Below are 25,518 nucleotides of genomic sequence, written 5' to 3'. Positions count from 1 at the left end.
TTTGCTCTCTCTCTCCTTCCTCCACACTGTCCATCTCCCACGGCAGCGAATACAATTTGTTCATAAGTGATTGAAAATAATTTATTCCATAATTTCATAATGTGAATTTTCATAATTACTCCATAATGTGAATTTCTCTCACCGAATCACCTACTGCAAGTTCTAATCTGTGGTTAAGACAGTGCCAAATTATCACATCAGGGTAATGTTACTTGAGAATTGTAGCAACACCAGATTTGACACTAAGCATCACGCTCGCCCCATCACCAGCAAATGCTACAAGGTTCTGCTTCAAGCAAGAGTCGTCAAACCCATGGTTATTGAGACAGTTCAATAGATGCTTAGCAATAGTTGCAGCTTTCTGATCAGGCAGTTCAATTAGATCTAAAAACAAAGGGGATCCCCTTCCTTATCACTTTTTCACATTTCAAATAAACTATTCGGGCGGTCTTAATGCTTGGGCCTGTTGATTCATCAATGAGAACAGAAAATTTGCCATTTACCTGCTTGATATACTGGCAAATGTTCTTTTTCACATTAATGGCTGTGTGATTAATTATCTCTGTAGCACTAGTGCGGAAATGCAGTCCAATTCCAATGTCAATACCATTTTTTTTTGAAGTTCCAATAAGCCAAAGTGATCAGAGTATGGTCTGTCATTCTGAGCTAAATAATATGCAGAACGAAAAATTCAACAAGTTGGCTTTAGATGTGAAGCATTCATGGTGTCACATAATTTTCCAAGAGCATCTTCACTAGCTATATTTTCAACACTTGGAGCAGCAGTGTGAGCTTTTGATAGTTTATGATCAACAATTTTTTTTCTGAGAGACTTCAAGCGTGTACTTCGATTGGCTCCATAATAGGATACTTGGTACATCTGCCCTGCCGATTCTCCTGTGGTCTTTAAAGTCCTTGAGGCTGTAGCGTTTTACATAGCTAGCCAGCCATCCCTTACTAGCCTTAAACTCCTTCCTCTCGCTCTCCTCAAACCTCTCACAATAGTGCTTATAGAGGCTAAGTGCTTTTTCATGCATAATTTTGCCATCAACAGGGATATGGTTCTGTGACATGTCCTCTAGCCACACACTTTATGCTTTCTCGGTCTTTGCAAGCACTTTATCACGAACCAGAGAGACCATTTTTGCCATTGTAGGGGTAGCACTAACACTTCCAAAATTTCAGCTTCTTTCTGCTTTATTGTGCGAACAATCATTACCTCTCAGGGCCTTGAACCAGAGGGATAACTTCATCCAGCCCATCACTTTTGACAGATTCATAGACAGAAACAAATTTAAAGGGATATGGACCAAAGACAGGCAAAAGGAACAAGTTCACGCGACAAGCACCTTATTTGGCGGAGACAAGATGACTTGTTACACACATCAAAGTTGCTGGTGAACGCAGCAGGCCAGGCAGCATCTATAGAAAGAGGTGCAGTCGACGTTTCAGGCCGAGACCCTTCGTCAGGACTAACTGAAGGAAGAGTTAGTAAGAGATTTGAAAGTGGGAGGGGGAGGGGGAGATCCAAAATGATAGGAGAAGACAGGAGGGGGAGGGATAGAGCCAAGAGCTGGACAGGTGATAGGCAAAAGGGATACGAGAGGATCATGGGACAGGAGGCCGAGGGAGAATGACAAGGGGGGGGGGGAACCCAGAGGATGGGCAAGGGGTATAGTCAGAGGGACAGAGGGAGAAAAAGGAGAGAGAGAGAAAGAATGTGTGTATAAAAATAAATAACGGATGGGGTACGAGGGGGAGGTGGGGCCTAAGCGGAAGTTAGAGAAGTCGATGTTCATGCCATCAGGTTAGAGGCTACCCAGACGGAATATAAGGTGTGACTTGTTCTCCACTTCTGCTAAATACCGCTGTCTCACTCCCATTTCATAGAAACATAGAAAATAGGTGCAGGAGTAGGCCATTCGGCCCTTTGAGCCTGCACCGCCATTTATTATGATCATGGCTGATCATCCAACTCAGAACCCCGCCCCAGCCTTCCCTCCATACCCCCTGACCCCCGTAGCCACAAGGGCCATATCTAACTCCCTCTTAAACACAACCAATGAACTGGCCTCAACTGTTTCCTGTGGCAGAGAATTCCACAGATTCACCACTCTCTGTGTGAAGAAGTTTTTCCTAATCTCGGTCCTAAAAGGCTTCCCCTCTATCCTCAAACTGTGGCCCCTCGTTCTGGACTTCCCCAACATCGGGAACAATCTTCCTGCATCTAGCCTGTCCAATCCCTTTAGGATTTTATACGTTTCAATCAGATCCCCCCTCAATCTTCTAAATTCCAACGAGTACAAGCCCAGTTCATCCAATCTTTGTTCATATGAAAGTCCTGCCATCCCAGGAATCAATCTGGTGAACCTTCTTTGTACTCCCTCTATGGCAAGGATGTCTTTTCTCAGATTAGGGGACCAAAACTGCACACAATACTCCAGGTGTGGTCTCACCAAGGCCTTGTACAACTGCAGTAGTACCTCCCTGCTCCTGTACTCGAATCCTCTCGCTATAAATGCCAGCATACCATTCGCCTTTTTCACCACCTGCTGTACCTGCATGCCCACTTTCAATGACTGGTGTATAATGACACCCAGGTCTCGTTGCACCTCCCCTTTTCCTAATCGGCCACCATTCAGATAATAATCTGTTTTCCTATTTTTGCCACCAAAGTGGATAACTTCACATTTATCCATATTAAATTGCATCTGCCATGAATTTGCCCACTCACCCAACCTATCCAAGTCACCCTGCATCCTCCTCACAGCTAACACTGCCACCCAGCTTCGTGTCATCCGCAGACTTGGAGATGCTGCATTCAATTCCCTCATCCAAGTCATTAATATATATTGTAAACAACTGGGGTCCCAGCACTGAGCCTTGCGGTACCCCACTAGTCACCGCCTGCCATTCTGAAAAGATCCCGTTTATTCCCACTCTTTGCTTCCTGTCTGCTAACCAATTCTCCACCCACACCAATACCTTACCCCCAATTCCATGTGCTTTAAGTTTGCACACTAATCTCCTGTGTGGGACCTTGTCAAAAGCCTTTTGAAAATCCAAATATACCACATCCACTAGTTCTCCCCTATCCACTCTACTAGTTACATCCTCAAAAAATTCTATGAGATTCGTCAGACATGATTTTCCTTTCACAAATCCATGCTGACTTTGTCCGATTTCACCGCTTTCCAAATGTGCTGTTATCACATCCTTGATAACTGACTCCAGCAGTTTCCCCACCACCGACGTTAGGCTAACCGGTCTACAATTCCCCGGTTTCTCTCTCCCTCCTCTTTTAAAAAGTGGGGTTACATTAGCCACCCTCCAATCCTCAGGAACTAGACCAGAATCTAACGAGTTTTGAAAAATTATCACTAATGCATCCACTATTTCTTGGGCTACTTCCTTAAGCACTCTGGGATGCAGACCATCTGGCCCTGGGGATTTATCTGCTTTTAATCCCTTCAATTTACCTAACACCACTTCCCTACTAACATGTATTTCGCTCAGTTCCTCCATCTCACTGGACCCTCTGTCCCCTACTATTTCTGGAAGATTATTTATGTCCTCCTCAGTGAAGACAGAACCAAAGTAATTATTCAATTGGTCTGCCATGTCCTTGCTCCCCATAATCAATTCACCTGTTCCTGTCTGCAGGGGACCTACATTTGTCTTTACCAGTCTTTTCCTTTTTACATATCTATAAAAGCTTTTACAGTCCGTTTTTATGTTCCCTGCCAGTTTTCTCTCATAATCTTTTTTCCCCTTCCTAATTAAGCCCTTTGTCCTCCTCTGCTGAACTCTGAATTTTTCCCAGTCCTCAGGTGAGCCACTTTCTCTGGCTAATTTGTATGCTACTTCTTTGGAATTGATACTATCCCTAATTTCTCTTGTCAGCCACGGGTGCACTACCTTCCTTGATTTATTCTTTTGCCAAACTGGGATGAACAATTGTTGTAGTTCATCCATGCAATCCTTAAATGCTTGCCATTGCATATCCACCGTCAATCCTTTAAGTGTCATTTGCCAGTCTATCTTAGCTAATTCACGTCTCATACCTTCAAAGTTACCCCTCTTTAAGTTCAGAACCTTTGTTTCTGAATTAACTATGTCACTCTCCATCTTAATGAAGAATTCCACCATATTATGGTCACTCTTACCCAAGGGGCCTCTCAGGACAAGATCGCTAATTAACCCTTCCTCATTGCTCAAAACCCAGTCCAGAATAGCCTGCTCTCTGGTTGATTCAAAAAAACATCCCGCATACATTCCAAGAAATCCTCTTCCTCAGCACCTTTACCAATTTGGTTCACCCAATCTACATGTAGATTGAAGTCACCCATTATAACTGCTGTTCCTTTATTGCACACATTTCTAATTTCCTGTTTAATACCATCTCTGACCTCACTACTTCTGTTAGGTGGCCTGTACACAACTCCCACCAGCGTCTTCTGCCCCTTAGTGTTAAGCAGCTCTACCCATATCGATTCCACATCTTCCTGGCTTATGTCCTTCCTTTCTATTGCGTTAATCTCATTTTTAACCAGCAACGCCACCCCACTTCCCCTTCCTTCATGTCTATCCCTCCTGAATATTGAATATCCCTGAACGTTGAGCTTCAATCCCATTCTTACCCTTCTCAAACTAGATCGCCTCTCCCCTTTCCACAGTCTCTGCCCATTCCTACCACTCCCTGCCGCGAAAGCGCTGAATCGGGCAAAGAGCAAATGTGACCCGATCATATGATCCGGCATGTGTTCGGGTCATGTGATCGCGCTGACTCAGCCGCATGCCGGAAGAAGGTATAAATCTCGGACACGGGGAAGAAGTGAGAGACGGAGCGGAAAGGCGCGGAGAGACAGCGGTGAAAGACGAGAGACGGAGCTGGAAGGTGAGAAAGGGAAGGGAGGGGAGGGTTGGAGGCAGAGGGAAAGGGAGGGGAGGGTTGGAGGCAGAGGGAAAGGGAGGGGAGGGTTGGAGGCAGAGGGAAAGGGAGGGGAGGGTTGGAGGGGAGGGGAGGGGAGGGTTGGAGGCAGAGGGGAAGGGAGGGTTGGAGGGGGAAGGGAGGGTTGGAGGGGGAAGGGAGGGTTGGAGGGGGAAGGGAGGGTTGGAGGGGGAAGGGAGGGTTGGAGGCAGAGGGAAAGGGAGGGGAGGGTTGGAGGGGAGGGAAAGGGAGGGGAGGGTTGGAGGTAGAGGGAAAAGGGACAGAACAAGGACGGTGGAGGGGTCCTGCAGGGCGGATTCTGGTGGTGAGAATCAGGGTGAGAGAATGAGATGAGGAAATTGTTGTGAAGAGAGGGGAGAGGAACAGAATGAGAGTACAGGGGCTGAGAGGTGGAGGATGAGGTGGGAGTGATCAAGTGAGTGGGAGTGATTGAAGTGGGGGGAGGGGTGAGGAGGGAGGGGGAGGGGTGAGGAGGGAGGGGGAGGGGGTGAGGAGGGAGGGGGAGGGGGTGAGGAGGGAGGGGGAGGGGGTGAGGAGGGAGGGGGAGGGGGTGGGAGGAGGTGAGGGGGGAGGAGGTGAGGGGGGAGGAGGTGAGGGGGGAGGAGGTGAGGGGGGAGGGGGAGGAGGTGAGGGGGGAGGAGGTGAGGGGGGAGGGGGAGGAGGTGAGGGGGAGGGGTGAGGGGGGAGGGGGTGAGGGGGGAGGGGGAGGAGGTGAGGGGGGAGGAGGTGAGGGGGAGGAGGTGAGGGGGGAGGGGGAGGAGGTGAGGGGGAGGAGGTGAGGGGGAGGGGGGAGGAGGTGAGGGGGGAGGGGGAGGAGGTGAGGGGGTGAGGGGGAAGGGGGGGTGAGGGGGAGGGGGTGAGGGGGAAGGGAGGGTGAGGGGGAGGTAGTGAGGGGGAGGGGGAAGGGGGGAAGTGAGGGGGGAGGGGGAAGGGGGAAGTGAGGGGGGAGGGGGAAGGGGGGAGGTGAGGGGGAAGGGGGGAGGTGAGGGGGAAGGGGGGAGGGGAGGGGGGAGGGGGAAGGGGGAGGTGAGGGGGGAGGGGGAAGGGGGAGGTGAGGGGGAAGGGGGGAGGTGAGGGGGAGGGGGAAGGGGGGAGGTGAGGGGGAGGGGGAAGGGGGGGAGGGGAGGGGGAAGGGGGGGAGGGGAGGGGAGGGGGAAGGGGGGAGGGGAGGGGGAAGGGGGGAGGGGAGGGGGAAGGGGGGAGGGGGGGAGGGGAGGGGGAAGGGGGGGAGGGGAGGGGGAAGGGGGGAGGGGAGGGGGGGGAGGGGAAGGGGGGGAGGGGAGGGGAGGGGGAGGGGGGAAGGGGGGGAGGGGGAAGGGGGGAGGGGAGGGGGAAGGGGGAGGGGGGGAAGGGGGGAGGTGAGGGAGGGGGGAAGGGGGGAGGTGAGGGAGGGGGGAAGGGGGGAGGTGAGGGAGGGGGGGAAGGGGGGAGGTGAGGGAGGGGGGAAGGGGGGAGGTGAGGGAGGGGGGAAGGGGGGAGGTGAGGGAGGGGGGGAAGGGGGGAGGTGAGGGAGGGGGGGAAGGGGGGAGGTGAGGAGGGAGGGGGAAGAAGGTGAGGAGGGAGGAAGGTGAGGGGGAGGGAGGGGGAAGGTGGGGAGTGAGGGGGAGGGAGGTGAGGAGAGAGGGGGAGGGAGGTGAGGAGGGAGGGGGAAGGGAGGGAGGTGAGGAGGGAGGGGGAAGGGAGGGAGGTGAGGGGGAGGGAGGTGGGGAGTGAGGGGGAGGGAGGTGGGGGAGGTGAGGAGAGTGGGGAGGGAGGTGAGGAGGGGGAGAGGGGGAGGGAGGGGGAAGTGAGGGGGGAGGGGGAAGGGGGGAGGTGAGGGGGAAGGGGGGAGGTGAGGGGGAAGGGGGGAGGGGAGGGGGGAGGTGAGGGGGGAGGGGGAAGGGGGAGGTGAGGGGGGAGGGGGGGAGGGGAGGGGAGGGGGAAGGGGGGAGGGGAGGGGGAAGGGGGGAGGGGAGGGGGAAGGGGGGAGGGGGGGAGGGGAGGGGGAAGGGGGGGAGGGGAGGGGGAAGGGGGGGAGGGGAGGGGGGGAGGGGAAGGGGGGGAGGGGAGGGGAGGGGGAAGGGGGGAGGGGGAAGGGGGGGAGGGGAGGGGGAAGGGGGAGGGGGGGAAGGGGGGAGGTGAGGGAGGGGGGGAAGGGGGGAGGTGAGGGAGGGGGGAAGGGGGGAGGTGAGGGAGGGGGGGAAGGGGGGAGGTGAGGGAGGGGGGAAGGGGGGAGGTGAGGGAGGGGGGGGAAGGGGGGAGGTGAGGAGGGAGGGGGAAGAAGGTGAGGAGGGAGGAAGGTGAGGGGGAGGGAGGGGGAAGGTGGGGAGTGAGGGGGAGGGAGGTGAGGAGAGAGGGGGAGGGAGGTGAGGAGGGAGGGGGAAGGGAGGGAGGTGAGGAGGGAGGGGGAAGGGAGGGAGGTGAGGGGGAGGGAGGTGGGGAGTGAGGGGGAGGGAGGTGGGGGAGGTGAGGAGAGTGGGGAGGGAGGTGAGGAGGGGGAGAGGGGGAGGGAGGTGAGGAGGGGGAGAGGGGGAGGGAGGTGAGGAGGGGGAGGGTGGTGAGGAGGGAGGTGGGGAGTGAGGGGGAGGGAGGTGAGGGAGCAGGGAGGGAGGTGAGGGAGTGAGGGGAGGGTGAGGGAGCAGGGAGGGAGGTGGGGAGTGAGGGGGAGGGAGGTGAGGGAGCAGGGAGGGAGGTGGGGAGTGAGGAGAGGTGAGGTGGGGAGTGAGGAGAGGTGAGGTGGGGAGTGAGGAGAGAGGGTGAGGTTGGGGTTTAGTGTGAGGGAGGGGGTTGAGTGAGAGGAGGGTGAGGTGGGGAGTGAGGGGAGAGGAGGGTGAGGTGGGGAGAGGATGAGGGGGGAGTGAGGGGAGAGGAAGGTGAGGTGGGGAGTTTGAGGAGGGTGAGGTGGGGAGGGAGGGGGGTGGGGTGTGTGAGGAGGGGGTTGAGGGTGAGGAGCGGAGTGAGGAGGGTGAGGTGGGGAGTGAGGAGTGAGAGGGAGGTGAGGGGGATGGAGGAGTGAGAGGGAGGTGAGGAGTGAGGGGGAAGGAGGTGGGGAGTGAAGGGAGGGAGGTAGGGAGTGAGGGGAGGGGGGTGAGGTGGGGAGTGAGGAGGGTGAGGTGGGGAGTGAGGGGAGAGGGAGGTGAGGGTGGGGGAGTGAGGAGAGGAGGGTGTGGGGAGTGAGGAGCGTGAGGTTGGGATTGAGTGTGAGGAGGGTGAGGGAGGGGGAGTGAGGGGAGGGAGGTGGGGTGGGGGGAGTGAGAGGAGGGTGGGGGGAGTGAGGAGTGTGAGGTGGGGAGTGAGGGGAGAGGAGGGTGAGGGAGGAGTGAGGGTAGAGGAGGGTGAGGTGGGGTTGAAGTAAGGTGGGGAGTTTGAGGAGGGGGTTGAGTGAGAGGGTGAGGGGGGAGTGAGAGGAGGGTGAGGTGGGGAGGTGGGGAGTGAGGAGGGTGAGGTGGGGAGTGAGGGGAGAGGAGGGTGAGGTGGGGAGAGGGTGAGGGGAGAGGAGGGTGAGGTGGGGTTGAAGTGAGGTGGGGAGTTTGAGGAGGGTGGGGTGGGGAGGGTGAGGAGGGGGTTGAGCGTGAGGAGGGTGAGGTGGGGAGGGAGGTGAGGGGGATGGAGGAGGGAGAGGGAGTGAGGGGGAGGGAGGTGGGGAGTGAGGAGTGAGAGGGAGGTGAGGAGTGAGGGGGAAGGAGGTGGAGAGTGAAGGGAGGGAGGTAGGGAGTGAGGGGAGGGAGGTGTGGAGGGTGAGGTGGGGAGTAAGGGGAGAGGGAGTGGAGGGTGTGGGGAGTGAGGAGGGTGAGGGAGGTGGGGAGTGAGGGGAGAGGAGGGTGAGGGAGGAGTGACGGTAGAGGAGGGTGAGGTGGGGAGTTTGAGGAGGGTGAGGTGGGGAGGGAGGAGTGTGAGGTGGGGGCTGAGTGTGAGGAGGGTGGGGTGGGGAGTGAGAGGAGGGTGAGGAGGGGGTTGAGTGAGAATTGGGGGTGAGGTGGGGAGTGAGGGGAGAGGAGGGTGAGGTGGGGGTGGGGAGAGGAGGGTGAGGTGGGGGTGGGGAGAGGGGTGTTGGAGGTGGGAGTGAGATGAGCGGAAAGAGGGGAGCAAAAGGTGGGGGAGTGGGATGAGGGGGAGTGGGATGGGGGAGGTCGGGGGGAGTGGGGCGGGGGGACGGGGAAGTGGGGAGGGGGACAGGAGTGGAGCGGTGGAGGGGGACGGGAAGGTCAGTGGGGAGGGAGACGGGGGAGTGGGATGGGGGAGGTTGGGGTGGAGTGGGATGGGGGAGGTCGGGGGAGGGGGATGGTCTGAGGTCAGAGGGGGACGGGGGAGTGGGACGGGGAAGTCGGGGGGAGTGAGATGGGGGGAGGTCGGCGGGGGAGTGAGACGGGGGAAGGTTGGTGGGGAGTGGGACGGGGAGGTCGGGGGAGGAGTGGCACGGGGGGAGGTCGGGGGGAGTGGGATGAGGGGGACAGGGAAGGTCGGCAGGGGAGTGGGACGGGGGGAGGTCGGGGGTGAGGGGGACGTGGGGGAGGTCGGGGGGAGTGGGATGAGGGGGATGTCGGGGGGGAAGTGGGACGGGGGGAGGTCAGGGGGAGTGGGACGAGGGGGATGTCGGGGGGGACGGGGTGAGGGGGATGGGGACAGGGGAGGTGAGGGGAATGGGGGACAGGGGAGGTTGGGGTGAGAGGGAAGGGGGGAAGGGGATGGGGGAGTGGGATGGCGGAGGTCGAGGGGAGTGGTACGGGGGAGGTCGGGGGGTGAGAGGAGGTAGGGGTGGAGTGAGGAGGCATAGGGGGTTGTGGGAGTGAGGTGGGATAGGAGTGGTGTGAGATTTTTGGGGTGACGGAGGAGCATAGGGGAGGGGGGAGTGGGATTGTGGATGGGAGGGGCAGAGGATTGAGGTGTGGGAGGGTTTGGGGTAGGGTGCGGGAGAGGTTTGGGAAGTGGGGAGTGTGAGGAGGGTGAGGTGGGGGTTGAGTGTGAGGAGGGGTAGGGAGTTGTGGGAGTGAGGTGGGATAGGGTGGGGTGAGATGTTTTGGTGACGAGCGTAGGGGAGGGGGAGTGGGAGTGTGGGTAGGAGGGACAGAGGATAGAGGTGTGGGAGGGTTTGGGGTAGGGTGCGGGAGAGGTTTGGGGAGTGGGGAGTGTGTGGAGGGTGGGGTGAGGAGGGTGGGGTGGGGAGTGAGGTGGGGGTTGAGTGTGAGGAGGGGTAGGGGGTTGTGGGAGTGAGGTGGGATAGGGTGGGGTGAGATGTTTGGGTGACAGGAGCATAGGGGAGGGGGGAATGGGATTGTGGATGGGAGGGGCAGAGGATAGAGGTGTGGGAGGGTTTGGGGCAGGGTGCGGGAGGGGTTTGGGGAGTGGGGAGGGTGGGGAGTGAGGAGGGTGGAGTGAGGTGGGGGTTGAGTGTGAGGAGGGGTAGGGGTTGTGGGAGTGAGGTGGGATAGGGTGGGGTGAGGTGTTTGGGTGACAGGAGCTTAGGGGAGGGGGAGTGGGAGTGTGGGTAGGACGGGCAGAGGATAGGTGTGGGAGGGTTTGTGGTAGGGTGCGGGAGAGGTTTGGGGAGTGGGGAGCGTGAAGGAAAGGGTTGGATGGTGGAGGGAGTGGGGAAAAGTGGAGAGTTGGCTGTCTATGGGAGGAGGGGAGGGTGGGGTAGGTGAGTGAGGGGTGGGGTAGGTGAGTGTGTTGTGGAAAGGGGAAGATGAGGGGGGAGCAGAGATGTGTAATGCTGAGGCTTTCTTTGGAATTAATGAAAAAGGACTTGGAGGATTGGGCCAAGTCTTTGGGGATATTTAAGGCTGTGTTTGATAGATTGTTAATTGGTCAGGCATGAAGGGATATGCGGAGAAGGCAGGAGATTTGGGTCGAGAGGAAAATGGATCAGACATATTGATATGGTGGAGCAGACTCGATGGGCCAAACTGCCTAATTCTGCTCCTGTGGATGATGGTCTTATCTAAGGAGACATGAGCTGGGTCCAGAGGAGGTTCGGAAGAATAATTCAAGGAATGAAAGAGTTAATATATGAGAAGTGTTTGATGACTCTGGGCCTGTACTTGCTGGAGTTTAGAAGAATGAAGGGGGATCTGTTTGGAACTTGTGGAATATTGACAGGCAGAGATAGAGTGGATATGGAGAGGATGTTTCCTCTACTGGAAGAAACTAAGACCAGAGGGCAGCCTCAGAATAGAGGGATGTGGATGTGTATGATATGGTGGAGATTAGGGGGAATTGTTTTTGAGCCAGAGGCTTGTCAATCTGTGGAACTCATTGCCACTGACAACTGTGTGGGCTGGATCAGAGAGTATTTCAAGTGGATGTTGATGGGTTCTCAATCAGCTGGGGCTTCAATGGTTACGGGAAGAAGACAAGAATGGGTTTGAGAGGGAATTCGATCAGACTTGATGGGAAGAATGGCCTGTCTCATGGTCTGTGGTTGGGTCAGTAGGGGTGAGGCAGTATGTAGGGGTGGGAGGGGATTGGTTTGTTGGTCTAACCAGGGTTTACTGAGAGGTGTGGTGTTGGGAAGGGTGGGGAGTGTGGGGGTAAATGGACCCTCTCTGCCCCTCATTGGTGGGAGGGGAGGGAGAGAGTGGGGGTGACCCTCTGGGGTAGGGATGAGCAGTTGGTCGGGAGAGGGGGATGGAAATGGAGGGTCGGGATGCCCTTCAGGAAGTGTGGAGTGGGAGAGAGGGGGATGACCCCCGTGGGGGGAGGGTGAAGCAGGCTCCCCTCCCTGACAACTGTTTCCCCACTCTCAGGATGTTGTTCCAGCTGTTGTTGCTTAGCATTGCCACGGTGACGGCCAGACCCCCGCTGGACCCTGACCCCCTCTCACCGGACTTCGTCACCCTCATCAATAAGCTCAACACCACCTGGCGGGTGAGTATCTCTCCCCCCCCCCCTTGCTCGGTGTGGTCTCTGGGTGGCGGAGTGACTGTGGGAGGCAAAGGATTGAGAGTGAGTGGAGCTTTAACCCCACTGGAACCAGTCTCCCATTGAACAGTTCCCTTGTGAGGTAAAGTGGACTCTACCTGGTAGACAGGACCGAATGTCATAACTGTTCCTAAAGTTGGAAGTACACTTATTAGCAAAGTGTGTATGCAGTGTCCAACTGAGATTCGTCTTCCCACAGACAAAGAAAACAATGGAACCAGTTCGAAGGAAAGCATCAAACTCTCCATGTGCAAACGAGTGAAAGACACAGAAGATAAAACACAAAATCAGAAGAGTCCGGGCATACTCTGCTCGGTTGTAGTTAAATCTAGTGCTGTGTCATTCATTATCTGCCTGATCAAAATTGCCCAAAAGAGCAACAAAAAAAAAGCAACCAAAGACCTGTCTTACGATCATGGCCTTGCTCCTATTGCCTGCACTTTATTCTGCACTCTCTTAATCTTTTCCCTCTGACACTAACGATCTGATCTGTATGAACAGTTTGCAAGACCATCTCTTAATCGTATATGTGACAATTGCAAAACAATTGGGCTCGAGTCCAGTGAATGGTAAATTGGTTTCCAGATGTTGTACCTTCTGCCTGATGGTGTAGGGGAGAATGTCCAGGGTGGGTGGGGACCTTGATGCTGGCTGTGAGAAGTGTAGACAGAGTCCGTGAAGGGGAGGTTGGTTTCCCTGATGTGCTGAGCTGTGTCCACGACTCTGCAGTTTCTTGTGACAGACAGAGTGGTTCTGTACCAAGCCGTGAAGTATTCACGTAGGAGGCTTCCTATAGGTCATCGATAGAAATTGGTAAGGGTTGACGGAGACATGCTGAATTTCTTTGGCCTCCTGAGGAAGTAGAGGTATGGGTGAACTTTTGTGGCCATGACATCAACGTGATTGGACCGGAACAGACGATCGGAGAGGTTCACATCCAGGAACATGAAACTCTGAACCCTCTCAATCTCAACGCTGTTGATTTACACAGGAGAATGTGTACTGTGCCCCATCCTGAAGACAGTAGTCAGCTCTTTTGTGCCCTGACCACCCTGTCCCTGAGCTCCCTGTCTCCCTCCTGTAGTCCAACAGGCCCCAACCACCCTGTCCCTGAGCTCCCCATCTCCCTGCAGTCCGACAGGCGCCGACCACTCTGTCCCTGAGCTCCCCGTCTCACTCCTGTAGTCCAACAGGCCCCGACCACTCTGTCCCTGAGCTCCCTGTCTCCCTCCTGTAGTCCGACAGGCCCCGACCTCCCTGTCCCTGAGCTCCCCGTCTCCCTCCTGTACTCGGACAGGCCCCAACCACCCTGTCCCTGAGCTCCCTGTCTCCCTCCTGTACTCCGACAGGCCCTGAGCTCCCTGTCTCCCTGTAGTCCGACAGGCCCTGACCACCCTGTCCCTGAGCTCCCCGTCTCCCTCCTGTAGTCCGACAGGCCCTGACCACCCTGTCCCTGAGCTCCCCGTCTCCCTCCTGTACTTGGACAGGCCCCGACCACCCTGTCCCTGAGCTCCCCGTCTCCCTCCTGTACTCGGACAGGCCCTGACCACCCTGTCCCTGAGCTCCCCGTCTCCCTCCTGTACTCCGACAGGCCCCAACCACCCTGTCCCTGAGCTCCCTGTCTCCCTCCTGTACTCCGACAGGCCCCAAGCTCCCTGTCCCTGAGCTCCCCGTCTCCCTCCCGTAGTCCGACAGGCCCCGACCTCCCTGTCCCTGAGCTCCCTGTCTCCCTCCTGTAGTCCGACAGGCCCCGACCTCCCTGTCCCTGAGCTCCCTGTCTCCCTCCTGTAGTCCGACAGGCCCCGACCTCCCTGTCCCTGAGCTCCCTGTCTCCCTCCTGTAGTCCGACAGGCCCCAACCACCCTGTCCCTGAGCTCTCTGTCTCCCTCCTGTAGTCTGACAGGCCCCGAGCTCCCTGTCCCTGAGCTCCCCGTCTCCCTCCTGTAGTCCGACAGGCCCCGACCTCCCTGTCCCTGAGCTCCCCGTCTCCCTCCTGTAGTCCGACAGGCCCCGACCTCCCTGTCCCTGAGCTCCCCGTCTCCCTCCTGTACTCCGACAGGCCCCGACCTCCCTGTCCCTGAGCTCCCCGTCTCCCTCCTGTAGTCCGACAGGCCCCAACCACCCTGTCCCTGAGCTCCCGGTCTCCCTCCTGTACTCGGACAGGCCCCAACCACCCTGTCCCTGAGCTCCCGGTCTCCCCCCTGTAGTCCGACAGGCCCCAACCACCCTGTCCCTGAGCTCCCCGTCTCCCTCCTGTAGTCCGACAGGCCCCGACCTCCCTGTCCCTGAGCTCCCCGTCTCCCTCCTGTACTCCGACAGGCCCCGACCTCCCTGTCCCTGAGCTCCCTGTCTCCCAGTAGTCCGACAGGCCCCGACCACCCTGTCCCTGAGCTCCCCGTCTCCCTCCTGTAGTCCGACAGGCCCCAACCACCCTGTCCCTGAGCTCCCGGTCTCCCTCCTGTACTCGGACAGGCCCCAACCACCCTGTCCCTGAGCTCCCGGTCTCCCCCCTGTAGTCCGACAGGCCCCAACCACCCTGTCCCTGAGCTCCCCGTCTCCCTCCTGTAGTCTGACAGGCCCCCACCACCCTGTCCCTGAGCTCCCCGTCTCCCTGTAGTCCGACAGGCCCCGACCACCCTGTCCCTGAGCGCCCCGTCTCCCTGTAGTCCGACAGGCCCCCACCACCCTGTCCCTGAGCTCCCCGTCTCCCTGTAGTCCGACAGGCCCCAACCACCCTGTCCCTGAGCTCCCCGTCTCCCTCCCGTACTCAGACAGGCCCCAACCACCCTGTCCCTGAGCTCCCCGTCTCCCTGTAGTCCGACAGGCCCCCACCACCCTGTCCCTGAGTTCCCCGTCTCCCTCCCTGTAGTCCGACAGGCCCCCACCACCCTGTCCCTGAGCTCCCCGTCTCCCTGTAGTCCAACAGGCCCCCACCACCCTGTTCCTGAGCTCCCCGTCTCCCGCCTGTGCTCCGACAGGCCCCAACCACCCTGTCCCTGAGCTCCCCGTCTCCCTGTAGTCTGACAGGCCCCGACCACCCTGTCCCTGAGCTCCCTGTCTCCCTGTAGTCCGACAGACCCCCACCACCCTGTCCCTGAGCTCCCCGTCTCCCTGTAGTCCGACAGGCCCCCACCACCCTGTCCCTGAGCTCCCCGTCTCCCGCCTGTACTCCGACAGGCCCCAACCACCCTGTCCCTGAGCTCCCCGTCTCCCTCCTGTATTCCGACAGGCCCCGACCACCCTGTCCCTGAGCTCCCCGTCTCCCTGTAGTCCAACAGGCCCCGACCACCCTGTCCCTGAGCTCCCTGTCTCCCTGTAGTTCGACAGGCCCCGACCACCCTGTCCCTGAGCTCCCTGTCTCCCTCCTGTAGTCCGACAGGCCCCGACCACCCTGTCCCTGAGCTCCCTGTCTCCCTGTAGTCCGACAGGCCCCGACCACCCTGTCCCTGAGCTCCCTGTCTCCCTCCTGTACTCCGACAGGCCCCGACCACCCTGTCCCTGAGCTCCCCATCTCCCTGAAGTCCGACAGGCCCCGACCACCCTGTCCCTGAGCTCCCCATCTCCCTGAAGTCCGACAGGCCCCGACCACCCTGTCCCTGAGCTCCCCGTCTCCCTCCTGTACTCCGACAGGCCCCGACCACCCTGTCCCTGAGCTCCCCATCTCCCTGAAGTCCGACAGGCCCCGACCACCCTGTCCCTGAGCTCCCTGTCTCCCTCCTGTACTCCGACAGGCCCCGACCACCCTGTCCCTGAGCTCCCTGTCTCCCTTCTGTACTCCGACAGGCCCCGACCACCCTGTCCCTGAGCTCCCCATCTCCCTGAAGTCCGACAGGCCCCAACCACCCTGTCCCTGAGCTCCCCATCTCCCTGAAGTCTGACAGGCCTCGACCACCCTGTCCCTGAGCTCCCCGTCTCCCTGTAGTCCAACAGGCCCCAACCACCCTGTCCCTGAGCTCCCTGTCTCCCTCCTGCAGTGGATTGGAAGCTGCGTAACTGCGCGGTACAGGCGCGGTTTCGCAGGGATTGGAAGGCTCTACAACAGGTAGACAAAACCGCCCAACACAACACCAGCACCAGTTCAAGAACGTGTATACAGAAAGATGCTGCTGCAGGCCAGTAATATCATGAAGGATCTCACTCGACCTGCTCAAAGACTGTTTGTCCCACTCCTGACAGGGAGGAGGCTACGTAATAGTCACACAAGGAACAGTTGCTTTCCCCAGGCAGCAAGACTGATCAACACCTCCACACCCCAAATCACCATGCTGCTTATGTGAGAATGCTGTTCTTGGACTACAGTTCAGCATTCAATACCATAATTCCCTCCAGGCTTGACAAGAAGCTTGGAGACATAGAGCATTGAATAGTACAACACAGTACAGGCCCTTCGGCCCACAATGTTGTGCTGACCCTCAAACCCTGCCTCCCATATAAGCCCCCACCTTAAATTCCTCCATATACCTGTCTAGTAGTCTCTTAAACTTCACTAGTGTATCTGCCTCCACCACTGACTCAGGCAGTGCATTCCACGCACCAACCACTCTCTGAGTAAAAAACCTTCCTCTAATATCCCCCTTGAACTTCCCACCCCTTACCTTAAAGCCATGTCCTCTTGTATTGAGCAGTGGTGCCCTGGGGCAGAGGCGCTGGCTGTCCACTCTATCTATTCCTCTTATTCTCTGCCTTCACCCTGCCTTAGAACCATAGAACACTACAGCACAGAAAACAGGCCATTCGGCCCTTCTAGTCTGTGCCAAAACTTTATTCCACTAGTCCCATTAACCCTCCAGACCTCTCCCATCCATGTATCTATCCAATTTATTCTTAAAACTTAAGAGTGAGCCCACATTTACCACATCAGACAGCAGCTCGTTCCACACTCCCACCACTCTCTGAGTGAAGAAGTTGCCCCTAATTTTCCCCCAAACCTTTCCCCTTTCACCCTAAAGCCATGTCCTCTCGTATTTATCTCTCCTAATCTAAGTGGAAAGAGCCTACTTGCATTTACTCTGTCTATACCCCTCATAATTTTGTAAACCTCTATCAAATCCCCCCTCATTCTTCTACGCTCCAAGAAATAAAGTCCTAACCTGTTCAGTCTTTCACTGTAGCTCAACTCCTGAAGACCCGGCAATATCCTAGTAAATCTCTGCACACTTTCAATCTTACTGATATCCTTCCTATAGTTAGGTGACCAGAACTGTACACAATACTCCAAAGTTGGCCTCACCTATGTCTTATGCAACCTCACCATAACGTCCCAACTCCGATACTCAATACTTTGATTTATGAATGCCAGGATGCCAAAAGCCTTCTTTACAACCCTGTCTACCTGTGACACCACTTTCAGGGAATTACGTATCTGAACTCCCAGATCCCTTTGTTCCTCCGCATTCCTCAGTGCCCTACCACTTACTGTGTATGTCCTACCTTGATTTGTCCTTCCAAAGTGCAACACCTCACACTTGCCTGCATCAAGTTCCATCTGCCATTTTCTGGCCCATTTTTCTATTTGGTCCAGATTCCTCTGCAAGCTTTGAAAGCCTTCCTCACCATCCACAACACCTCCAATCTTAGTGTCATCAGCAAACTTGCTGATCCAATTTACCACATTATCATCTAGATCATTGATATAGACAACAAACAACAATGGTCCCAGCACAGATCCCTGAGGCACACCACTAGCTACAGGCCTCCAGTCTGAGAAGCAATCATCCACTACCTCTCTCTGTCATCTCCCACACAGCCAACTTCGAATCCAGTTTACCACCTCTCCATGGATACCTAGTGTCTGAACCTTCTGAACTAACCTCCCATGTGGGACCTTGTCACTTTCTTGGTAACCTCCTCAAAAAAAACTCTACAAGATTCGTTAAACACGATCTACCATGCACAAAGCCATGCTGACTATCCTTAATCAGCCCTTGGCTGTCCAAATACTTGTATATCCAATCTCTCAGAACACCTTCCAATAATTTACCTACTACTGATGAAAGGCTCACCGGCCTGTAATTACCTGGTTTACTTTTGGAGCCTTTTTTAAACAACGGAACCACATGAGCTACCCTCCAATCCTCCGGCACCGCACCCGTGGAAAAGGAAATTTTAAATATTACTACACTAGTCTCTCTCAAGGCCCGAGGAAATATGTCAGGCCTGGGGGATTCGTATACCTTTATTCACTGTAAGGCAGCAAGCACCTCCTCCTCTTTAATCTCTATATGTTCCATGACACTGCTGCTTGTTTCCCTTTCTTCCATATATGCTATGCCAGTTTCCTGACTTAATACTGATGCAAAAGTGTAGATCCAGCCTTGTGTAGCTAGATCCTGGACTTCCTGTTGGATCGCCAGCAGGTGGTAATAGTGGGCTCCCTCACCTCTGCCCTCAACACAGGTGCCCCTCAATGCTGTGTACTAAGCCCTCTCCTTTACTCTCTGTATACCCATGACTGTGTTGCCATCCACAGCTCCAATTTGCTAATTAAATTTGCTGACGATACTACTTTGACTAGCCTTATCTCAAATAATAACGAGATGGCCTACAGAGAGGAAGTCATCACCCTGACACAGTGGTGTCAAGAAAACAACCTCTCCCTCAATGTTGCCAAAACAAAGGAGCTGGTTGTGGACTACAGGAGGACTGGAGACCGGTTTAGCCCCTATTGACATCAATGGATCTGGGGTTGAGAGGGTGAACAGCTTTAAGTTCCTCAGCATCCACATCACTGAGGATCTCATGTGGTCTTTACATACCAGATGTGTGGTGAAAAAGACACAACAGTGCCTCTTTCAGCTCAGACAGTTGAAGAAGTTTGACATGAGTCCCCAAATCCTAAGGACTTTCTACAGGGGCACAACTGAGAGCATCCTGACTGATTGCATCACTGCCTGGTATGGGAACTGTACCTCCCTCAATCGCAGGACTCTGCAGAGAGTGGTGTGGACAGCCCAGTACATCTGTAGATATGAGCTTCCCATGATTCAGGACATTTACAGTGGCAGGTGCGTAAAAGGGGCCTGTAGGATCATTGAGTCACCCCAACCACAAACTGCTCCAGCTGCTACCATCCGGGAAGCGATACCACAGCATAAAAGCCAGAACCAACAGGCTCCGGGACAGCTTCTTCCACCAGGCCTTCAGACTGATGAACTCACGCTGATACAATTGTATTGCTATGCCTTTTGACTGTCCTGTTGTGCATGCTATTTATTACAAATGAGTATAAATTTGCACATTTAGACAGATGATTTTTAAATGTAAAGATTTTTACTCTGTGTGTGAAGGATGTAAGGATGTAAAATCAATTCAATTTATCATTTTCTATCAGTCATCTTGCGTACAGCCTCTCCTGTGCTTAGTGTCACTCAATGGACATATAATTAATCTATGCATATAAGCTATCTGATGTGTTTTTTATTGTTTTTTGTTTATTTTGTGCTGTTTCGGATCTGGAGTAAGAATGATTTTGTTCTCCTCTACACTTGTAAGCTGGAAATGATATTTAAAAAAACAATGTTGAGGAAGGGGGTCCCTGTGGGGGAGATGGGGGTCTGAGCTGTGGGTGGGGGAGTGGGGGGTGCTGAAGGTGAGTCCCTGCGGAGGCTGATGTGTTGTAAGTGGGGAAGGGTGGAGAGGAGGAGGAGGGAAATGGAGGTGTTGTTAGATTGGGGGTGGGGAGAAGTGTTGGATTTGGGCTGGGGGTAACTGCTTGTCCTTGTATCCAGGCCGGTCAGAACTTCCAGAACGTTCCATTCAGCCTGGTGAAGCGATTGTGTGGGACCTTCCTAAAGGGACCTCGACTGCCCCTGAGGTAAAGGGGGGAGGGGAATATGTAGCAGATGGGGGAATGGTGTCCTGTAGGAGCTGTGAGGAGGGGTTTGGGGGACGACGCGGGGGCCAGGGCTGGTTTGGGGAATGAGCAAGGTTTTGGGGATGACAGGCCTGGTTTGAGGGTCAGTTGGGGGGAGCTGGTTTGGGGGACAATGAAGTGAGGCTAGGGCAAGTTTGGGGAATGGGGAAGGTTTTGGGGAACAGCAGAGGCCAGTTCAGGGGATGAGGTGGGGTTGGGGACTAGTTCAGGGAATAAGGAAGGTTTGGGGGATGTTGGGACTGGCTTGGGGGATGACGTGTGTGGGTGCTGTTTTGGGGAATGAGGAATGTTTGAGGGATGGTGGGGCTGGGGTCTTGTTTGGAAATTGAGGAAGGTTTGAGGGACGACAGATGGTGTGGGATGGCGGGCTGGTTTGGGATGTGGGTAGGGGAGATTAGGAGATGTTAGGGGTGGGGACAAAATGTTGGAGAGACATGAGGGTGGGATGGGGAGGTTTTAGGAAGGTGGGTTAAACTGGGTTTTGATGCTGGAAGTCTGCAGACTCGATCTGGTTGTGTGGGGTGCTTGTTGAAGATTTGGAGTGATGGGTTGAGGAGGGGGTGGATACAGGAGATGAGACCCTCATCAGTCCTTTCCCACTCGTCAGGTCTGAGGACATTGCCATTGCAAAGCTCCCAAGGAACTTCGATTCCCGAGAGCAGTGGCCGGACTGCCCAACAATTAAGGAGATTCGGGACCAGGGTTCCTGTGGATCATGTTGGGTGAGGACCATTGGGTGGGCTGGATCTCAGTCTCTTTGAATACGTCGTGAAATTTGTTGTGGCAGCATTGCAATATAATATATAATAATAAATTACAATTAAGAAATATAAGTAAGAAATTGAGTAATGCAAAAAAACAGCAAAAAAAAGATGGTGTTCATGTTCATTATTGTCCATTCGGAAACCCGCTTGTCCTGTTCCTGAAATGTTGAGTGTGTCTTCAGGTTCCTGAATCTGCTCCTCAATGTCAGCAATGAGAAGAGGGCATGTCCTGAGTGATCTCTCTGAGGCATCACCTTTTGAAGATGTCCTTGATGCTGGGGAGGTTGGTGCCCATGATGGAGCTGGCTGAGTTTACAATTTTCTGCAGCTCTTTCTGATCCTCTACCAACCCCTCTCTGTCCTGGCCCTTCGAGAACCAGTCGTGATGTGTCTCGAACAAAAAAAACATAACAAATAGGATTAGGAGTAGGCCATATGGCCCATTGAGCCTGCTCCACCGTTCAATAAGATCATGATTGATAGGGCCATGGGCTCATCTTCACATGCCTGCCTTTTTCCCCATAACTGTTAATTCCCCTACTATGCAAAAATCTGTCCAACCTTGTCTTAAATATATTTACTGAGGTAGCCTCCACTACTTCATTGGGCAGAGAATTCCACAGATTCACCACCCTCTGGGAAAAGCAGTTCCTCCTCATCTCCGTCCTAAATCTACTCCCCCGAAACTTGAGGCTATGTCCCCTAGTTCTAGTCTCACCTATCAGTAGAAAAAACTTTCTTGCCTCTTTATCTTATCTATCCCTTTCATAATAGATCTCCTCTCATTCTTCTGAATTCCAGCGATTACAGTTCCAAAGGAAATTACAGTAGTATGAGAGAGGAACTTGCCCAAGTAGATTGGAAAAGTAAGCTAGATGGAGGGATGATAGAGCAGAACTGGATGAAATTCCTCCAAGAAATAAGGAAAGTGCAGAAAAAATATATTCCAAGAAAAAAGAAAATCCATGAATGGGAAAAATGGCACAAATGTGGCTAATGAGAGAGGTTAAAATAAAAGCAAAAGACACGGCGTACAAGGAAGCAAAAATTAGTGGGAAAACTGAGGACTGGACGGCTTTTTAAAAACTTACAGAAGAAAACTAAGAAAGTCATTAGGAAAGAAAAAATGAATTATGAAAGAAAGTTGGCAATTAACATAAAAATGCTAAGAGTTTTTAAATATATGAAGAGTAAAAGAGTGACACAGGTAGATATAGGATCGATTGAAAATGATGCTGGAGAAATTATAATGGGTAACAGAGATATGGCAGAGGAACTAAATAAGTATTTTGCATCAGTCTTCACAGTGGAAGACATTAGCAACATACCTGATAGCCAGAGGTCTCAGGGAATAGAATTAGGTACAGTCAAGATTACTAGAGAAAGTGCTTGGGAAGCTAAATGGACTAAGAATACATAAGTCTCCCGGACCAGATGAGGTGCACCCATGGGTTCTGAAGGAGGTGACTTTGGAGATTGTGGAGGCATTGGAAATGATCTTCCAGGAATCAATTGACTCTGGCATGGTTCTGGAGGACTGGAAGGTTGTAAATGTAGTTCCACTGTTTAAGAAAGGAGGGAGGCAGCAAAAAGAAAATTACCTATTATGCTGACATCGGTAGTTGGAAAGTTATTGGAGTCGATCCTCAAGGACGAGGTTATGAAATACCTCGAGGTGCATGACAAGATGTTGAACAAAGGGAACAATGGTGCTATGAGGGAGGAGCTGGCCAAAGTTCAATGGAACAATACCCTAGCAGGGATGACAGTGGAACAGCAATGGCAAGTGTTTCTGGGAATAATGCGGAAGGTGCAGGATCAGTTTTCCAAAGAGGAAGAAAGATCCTAAGGGGAGTAAGGGCAGGCCGTGGCTGACAAGGGAAGTAATGGACAGTATAAAAATAAAAGAGAAGTATAACATAGCAAAGACGAGTGGGAAGCCGGAGGATTGGGAAACTTTTAAAAGAGCAACAGAAGGTAATTAAAAAGGCAATACGCAGAGAAAAAATGAGGTATGAAGGTAAACTAGCCAAGAATATAAAGGAGGATAGTAACAGCTTCTTTAGGTCTGTGAAAAGGAAAAAAATAGTTAAGACCAAAATTGGGCCCTTGAAGACAGAAACGGGTGAATTTATTATGGGGAACAAGGAAATGGCAGACGAGTTGAACAGGTACATTGGATCTATCTTCACTAGGGAAGACACAAACAATCTCCCAGATATAATAGTGGCCAAAGGACCGAAGGTAATGAATGAACTGAAGGAAATTTATATTAGGCAGGAAATGGTGTTGGATAGGCTGTTGGGTCTGAAGGCTGATAAGTTCCCGGGACCTGATGGTCTGCATCCCAGGGTACTTAAGGAGGTGGCTTTAGAAATCGTGGACGCTTTGGTGATCATTTTCCAATGTTCTATAGATTCAGGATCAGTTCCTGTGGATTGGAGGGTGGCTAATGTTCCTCTCTTCAAGAAGGGAGGAAGAGAGAAAACAGGGAATTATAGACCGGTTAGCCTGACGTCAGTGGTGGGAAAGATGCTGGAGTCAATTATAGAAGATGAAATTACGACACATCTGGATAGTAGTAACAGGATTGGTCCGAGTCAGCATGGATTTACGAAGGGGAGATCGTGCTTGACTAATCTGGAATTTTTTTGAGGATGTTACTATGAAAATGGACAAGGGAGAGCCAGTGGATGTAGTGTACCTGGACTTTCAGAAAGCCTTTGATAAAGTCCCACATAGGAGATTAGTGGGCAAAATTAGGGCACATGGTATTGGGGGCAGAGTACTGACATGGATTGAAAATTGGCTGGCTGACAGAAAACAGAGTAGCGATTAACAGGTCCCTTTCGGAATGGCAGGCGGTGACCAGTGGCGTACCGCAGGGTTCAGTGCTGGGACCGCAGCTGTTTACAATATATATTAATGATTTAGATGAGGGATTTAAAAGTAACATCAGTAAATTTGCCGATGACACAAAGCTGGGTGGCAATGTGAAATGTGAGGAGGATGTTACGAGAATGCAGGGTGACTTGGACAGGCTGGGTGAGTGGGCAGATGCAGCTTAATGTGGATAAATGTGAGGTTATCCACTTTGGTGGTAAGAACAGGAAGGCAGATTATTATTTAAATGGAGTCAAGTTAGGAAAAAGAGAAGCACAACGAGATCTAGGTGTTCTTGTACATCGGTCACTGAAAGCAAGCATGCAAGTACAGCAGGCAGTGAAGAAAGCTAATGGCATGTTGGCCTTCATAACAAGGGGAATTGAGTGTAAGAGCAAAGAGGTCCTTCTGCAGCTGTACAGGGCCCTGGTGAGACCACACCTGGAGTACCGTGTGCAGTTTTGGTCTCCAAATTTGAGGAAGGACACTCTTGCTATTGAGGGAGTGCAGCGTAGGTTCACAAGGTTAATTCCCGGGATGGCAGGACTGTCGTATGTCGAAAGATTGGAGCAACTGGGCTTGTATACTCTGGAATTTAGAAGGCTGAGAGGGGATCTTATTGAAACATGTAAGATTATTAAGGGATTGGACACGCTGGAGGCAGGAAGCATGTTCCCGCTGATGGGTGAGTCCAGAACCAGAGGCCACAGTTTAAGAATAAGGGGTAGGCCATTTAGAACGGAATTGAGGAAAAACTTTTTCACCCAGAGAGTGGTGGATATCTGGAATGCTCTGCCCCAGATGGCTGTCTCTGGTCCAGATGTCTCAAGTCTCTGGATGCTTTCAAGAAAGAGATGGATAGAGCTTTTAAAGATAGTGGAATCAAAGGTTATGGGGATAAGGCAGGAACTGAATACTGATTGTGGATGATCACAGTGAATGGCAGTGCTGGCTCGAAGGGCCGAATGGCCTACTCCTGCACCTATTGTCTATTGTCTAAGATGGGCCCAAGCCAGCATGGTTTCATGAAGGAAAGATCCTGCCTCACCAACCTATTGGAATTTTTTGAGGTAATCTCAAATAAGATTGACAAGGGAGAGGCTGTGGATGTTGTGTATCTGGATTTTCAAAAGGCCTTCGATAAGGTGCTGTGTAAGAGGCTGCTTAATAAGATGAGAGCCCATGGAATTACAGGAAAGATATTGGAACATTGGCTGATAAGTAGAAAGCAAAGAGTGGGAATAAAGGGATCCTATTCTGATTGGTTGCCGGTTACTAGTGGTGTTCTGCAGGGGTCGGTGTTGGGGCCGCTTCTTTTTACAATGTATATCGATGATTTAGATTATGGATTAAATGGTTTTGTGGCTAAGTTTGCGGATGACACCAAGATAGGTGGAGGAGCAGGAAATGTTGAAGAAACGGAAAGGTTGCAGAGAGACTTGGTCAGTTTAGGAGAGTGGGGAAAGAAATGGCAGATGAGATACAATGTTGAGAAATGTACGGTTGTACATTTTGGAAGAAGAAATAATCGGGCAGAATATTATTTAGATGGGGAGAAAATTTAAAAATTGGAAGTGCAAAGGGACTTGGGGGTCCTCGTGCAGGATACCCGAAAGGTTAACCACCAGGTTGGATCGGCAGTAAGGAAAGCGAATGCTATGTTGGCATTCATTTCAAGAGAAATAGTGTATAAGAGTAAGGAGGTGTTGATGAGGCTCTATGGGGCACTGGTGAGACCTCATTTAGAATACTGTGTGCAGTTTTGGGTCCCCTATCTTAGAAGGGATGTTCTGATGTTGGAGAGAGTTCAGAGAAGATTTACAAGGATGATTCCTGGAATGCAGGGGCTAACATATGAGGAGTGTTTGTCTGCTCTTGGATTGTATTCATTAGAGTATAGAAGAATGAGAGAGGATCTCATAGAAACATTTCGAATGTTGAAAGGGTTGGACAGAGTAGATGTGGAAAGGTTGTTTCCCTTGGTGGGTGAGTCCAGGACAAGAGGCCACAGTCTTAGAATTAGAGGGTACCCATTTAAAACAGAGATGAGGAGAAATTTTTTTAGCTGGATTTATGGAATTTGTTGCCACATACAGCTGTGGAGGCCTGGTCATTCAGGGTGTTTAAGGAGGAGATTGATAGGTATCTAA

The 25,518-nt window shown here is 53.2% G+C and overlaps 1 protein-coding gene across 1 annotated transcript in view; it reads left to right on the top strand.

The window, feature by feature from the left end:
• Positions 1–4,766: 4,766 nt before the first annotated feature.
• The window catches only part of LOC134350320 (cathepsin B-like), a 36,733-nt gene continuing 15,981 nt past the window's right edge, over positions 4,767–25,518 (top strand). The window contains exons 1-4 of the mRNA XM_063055368.1: positions 4,767–4,897; positions 11,674–11,794; positions 19,576–19,661; positions 20,329–20,443. Coding sequence (XP_062911438.1) covers positions 11,675–11,794; positions 19,576–19,661; positions 20,329–20,443 — 321 coding nt within the window. The 5' untranslated portion in view covers positions 4,767–4,897; position 11,674. The remainder of the gene's footprint in view (positions 4,898–11,673; positions 11,795–19,575; positions 19,662–20,328; positions 20,444–25,518) is intronic.

Source organism: Mobula hypostoma, chromosome 8 (genome assembly GCF_963921235.1).
Source record: "Mobula hypostoma chromosome 8, sMobHyp1.1, whole genome shotgun sequence".
Taxonomy (NCBI): Eukaryota; Metazoa; Chordata; class Chondrichthyes; order Myliobatiformes; family Myliobatidae; genus Mobula; species Mobula hypostoma.
This window is presented reverse-complemented; position numbering and strand designations above follow the sequence as displayed.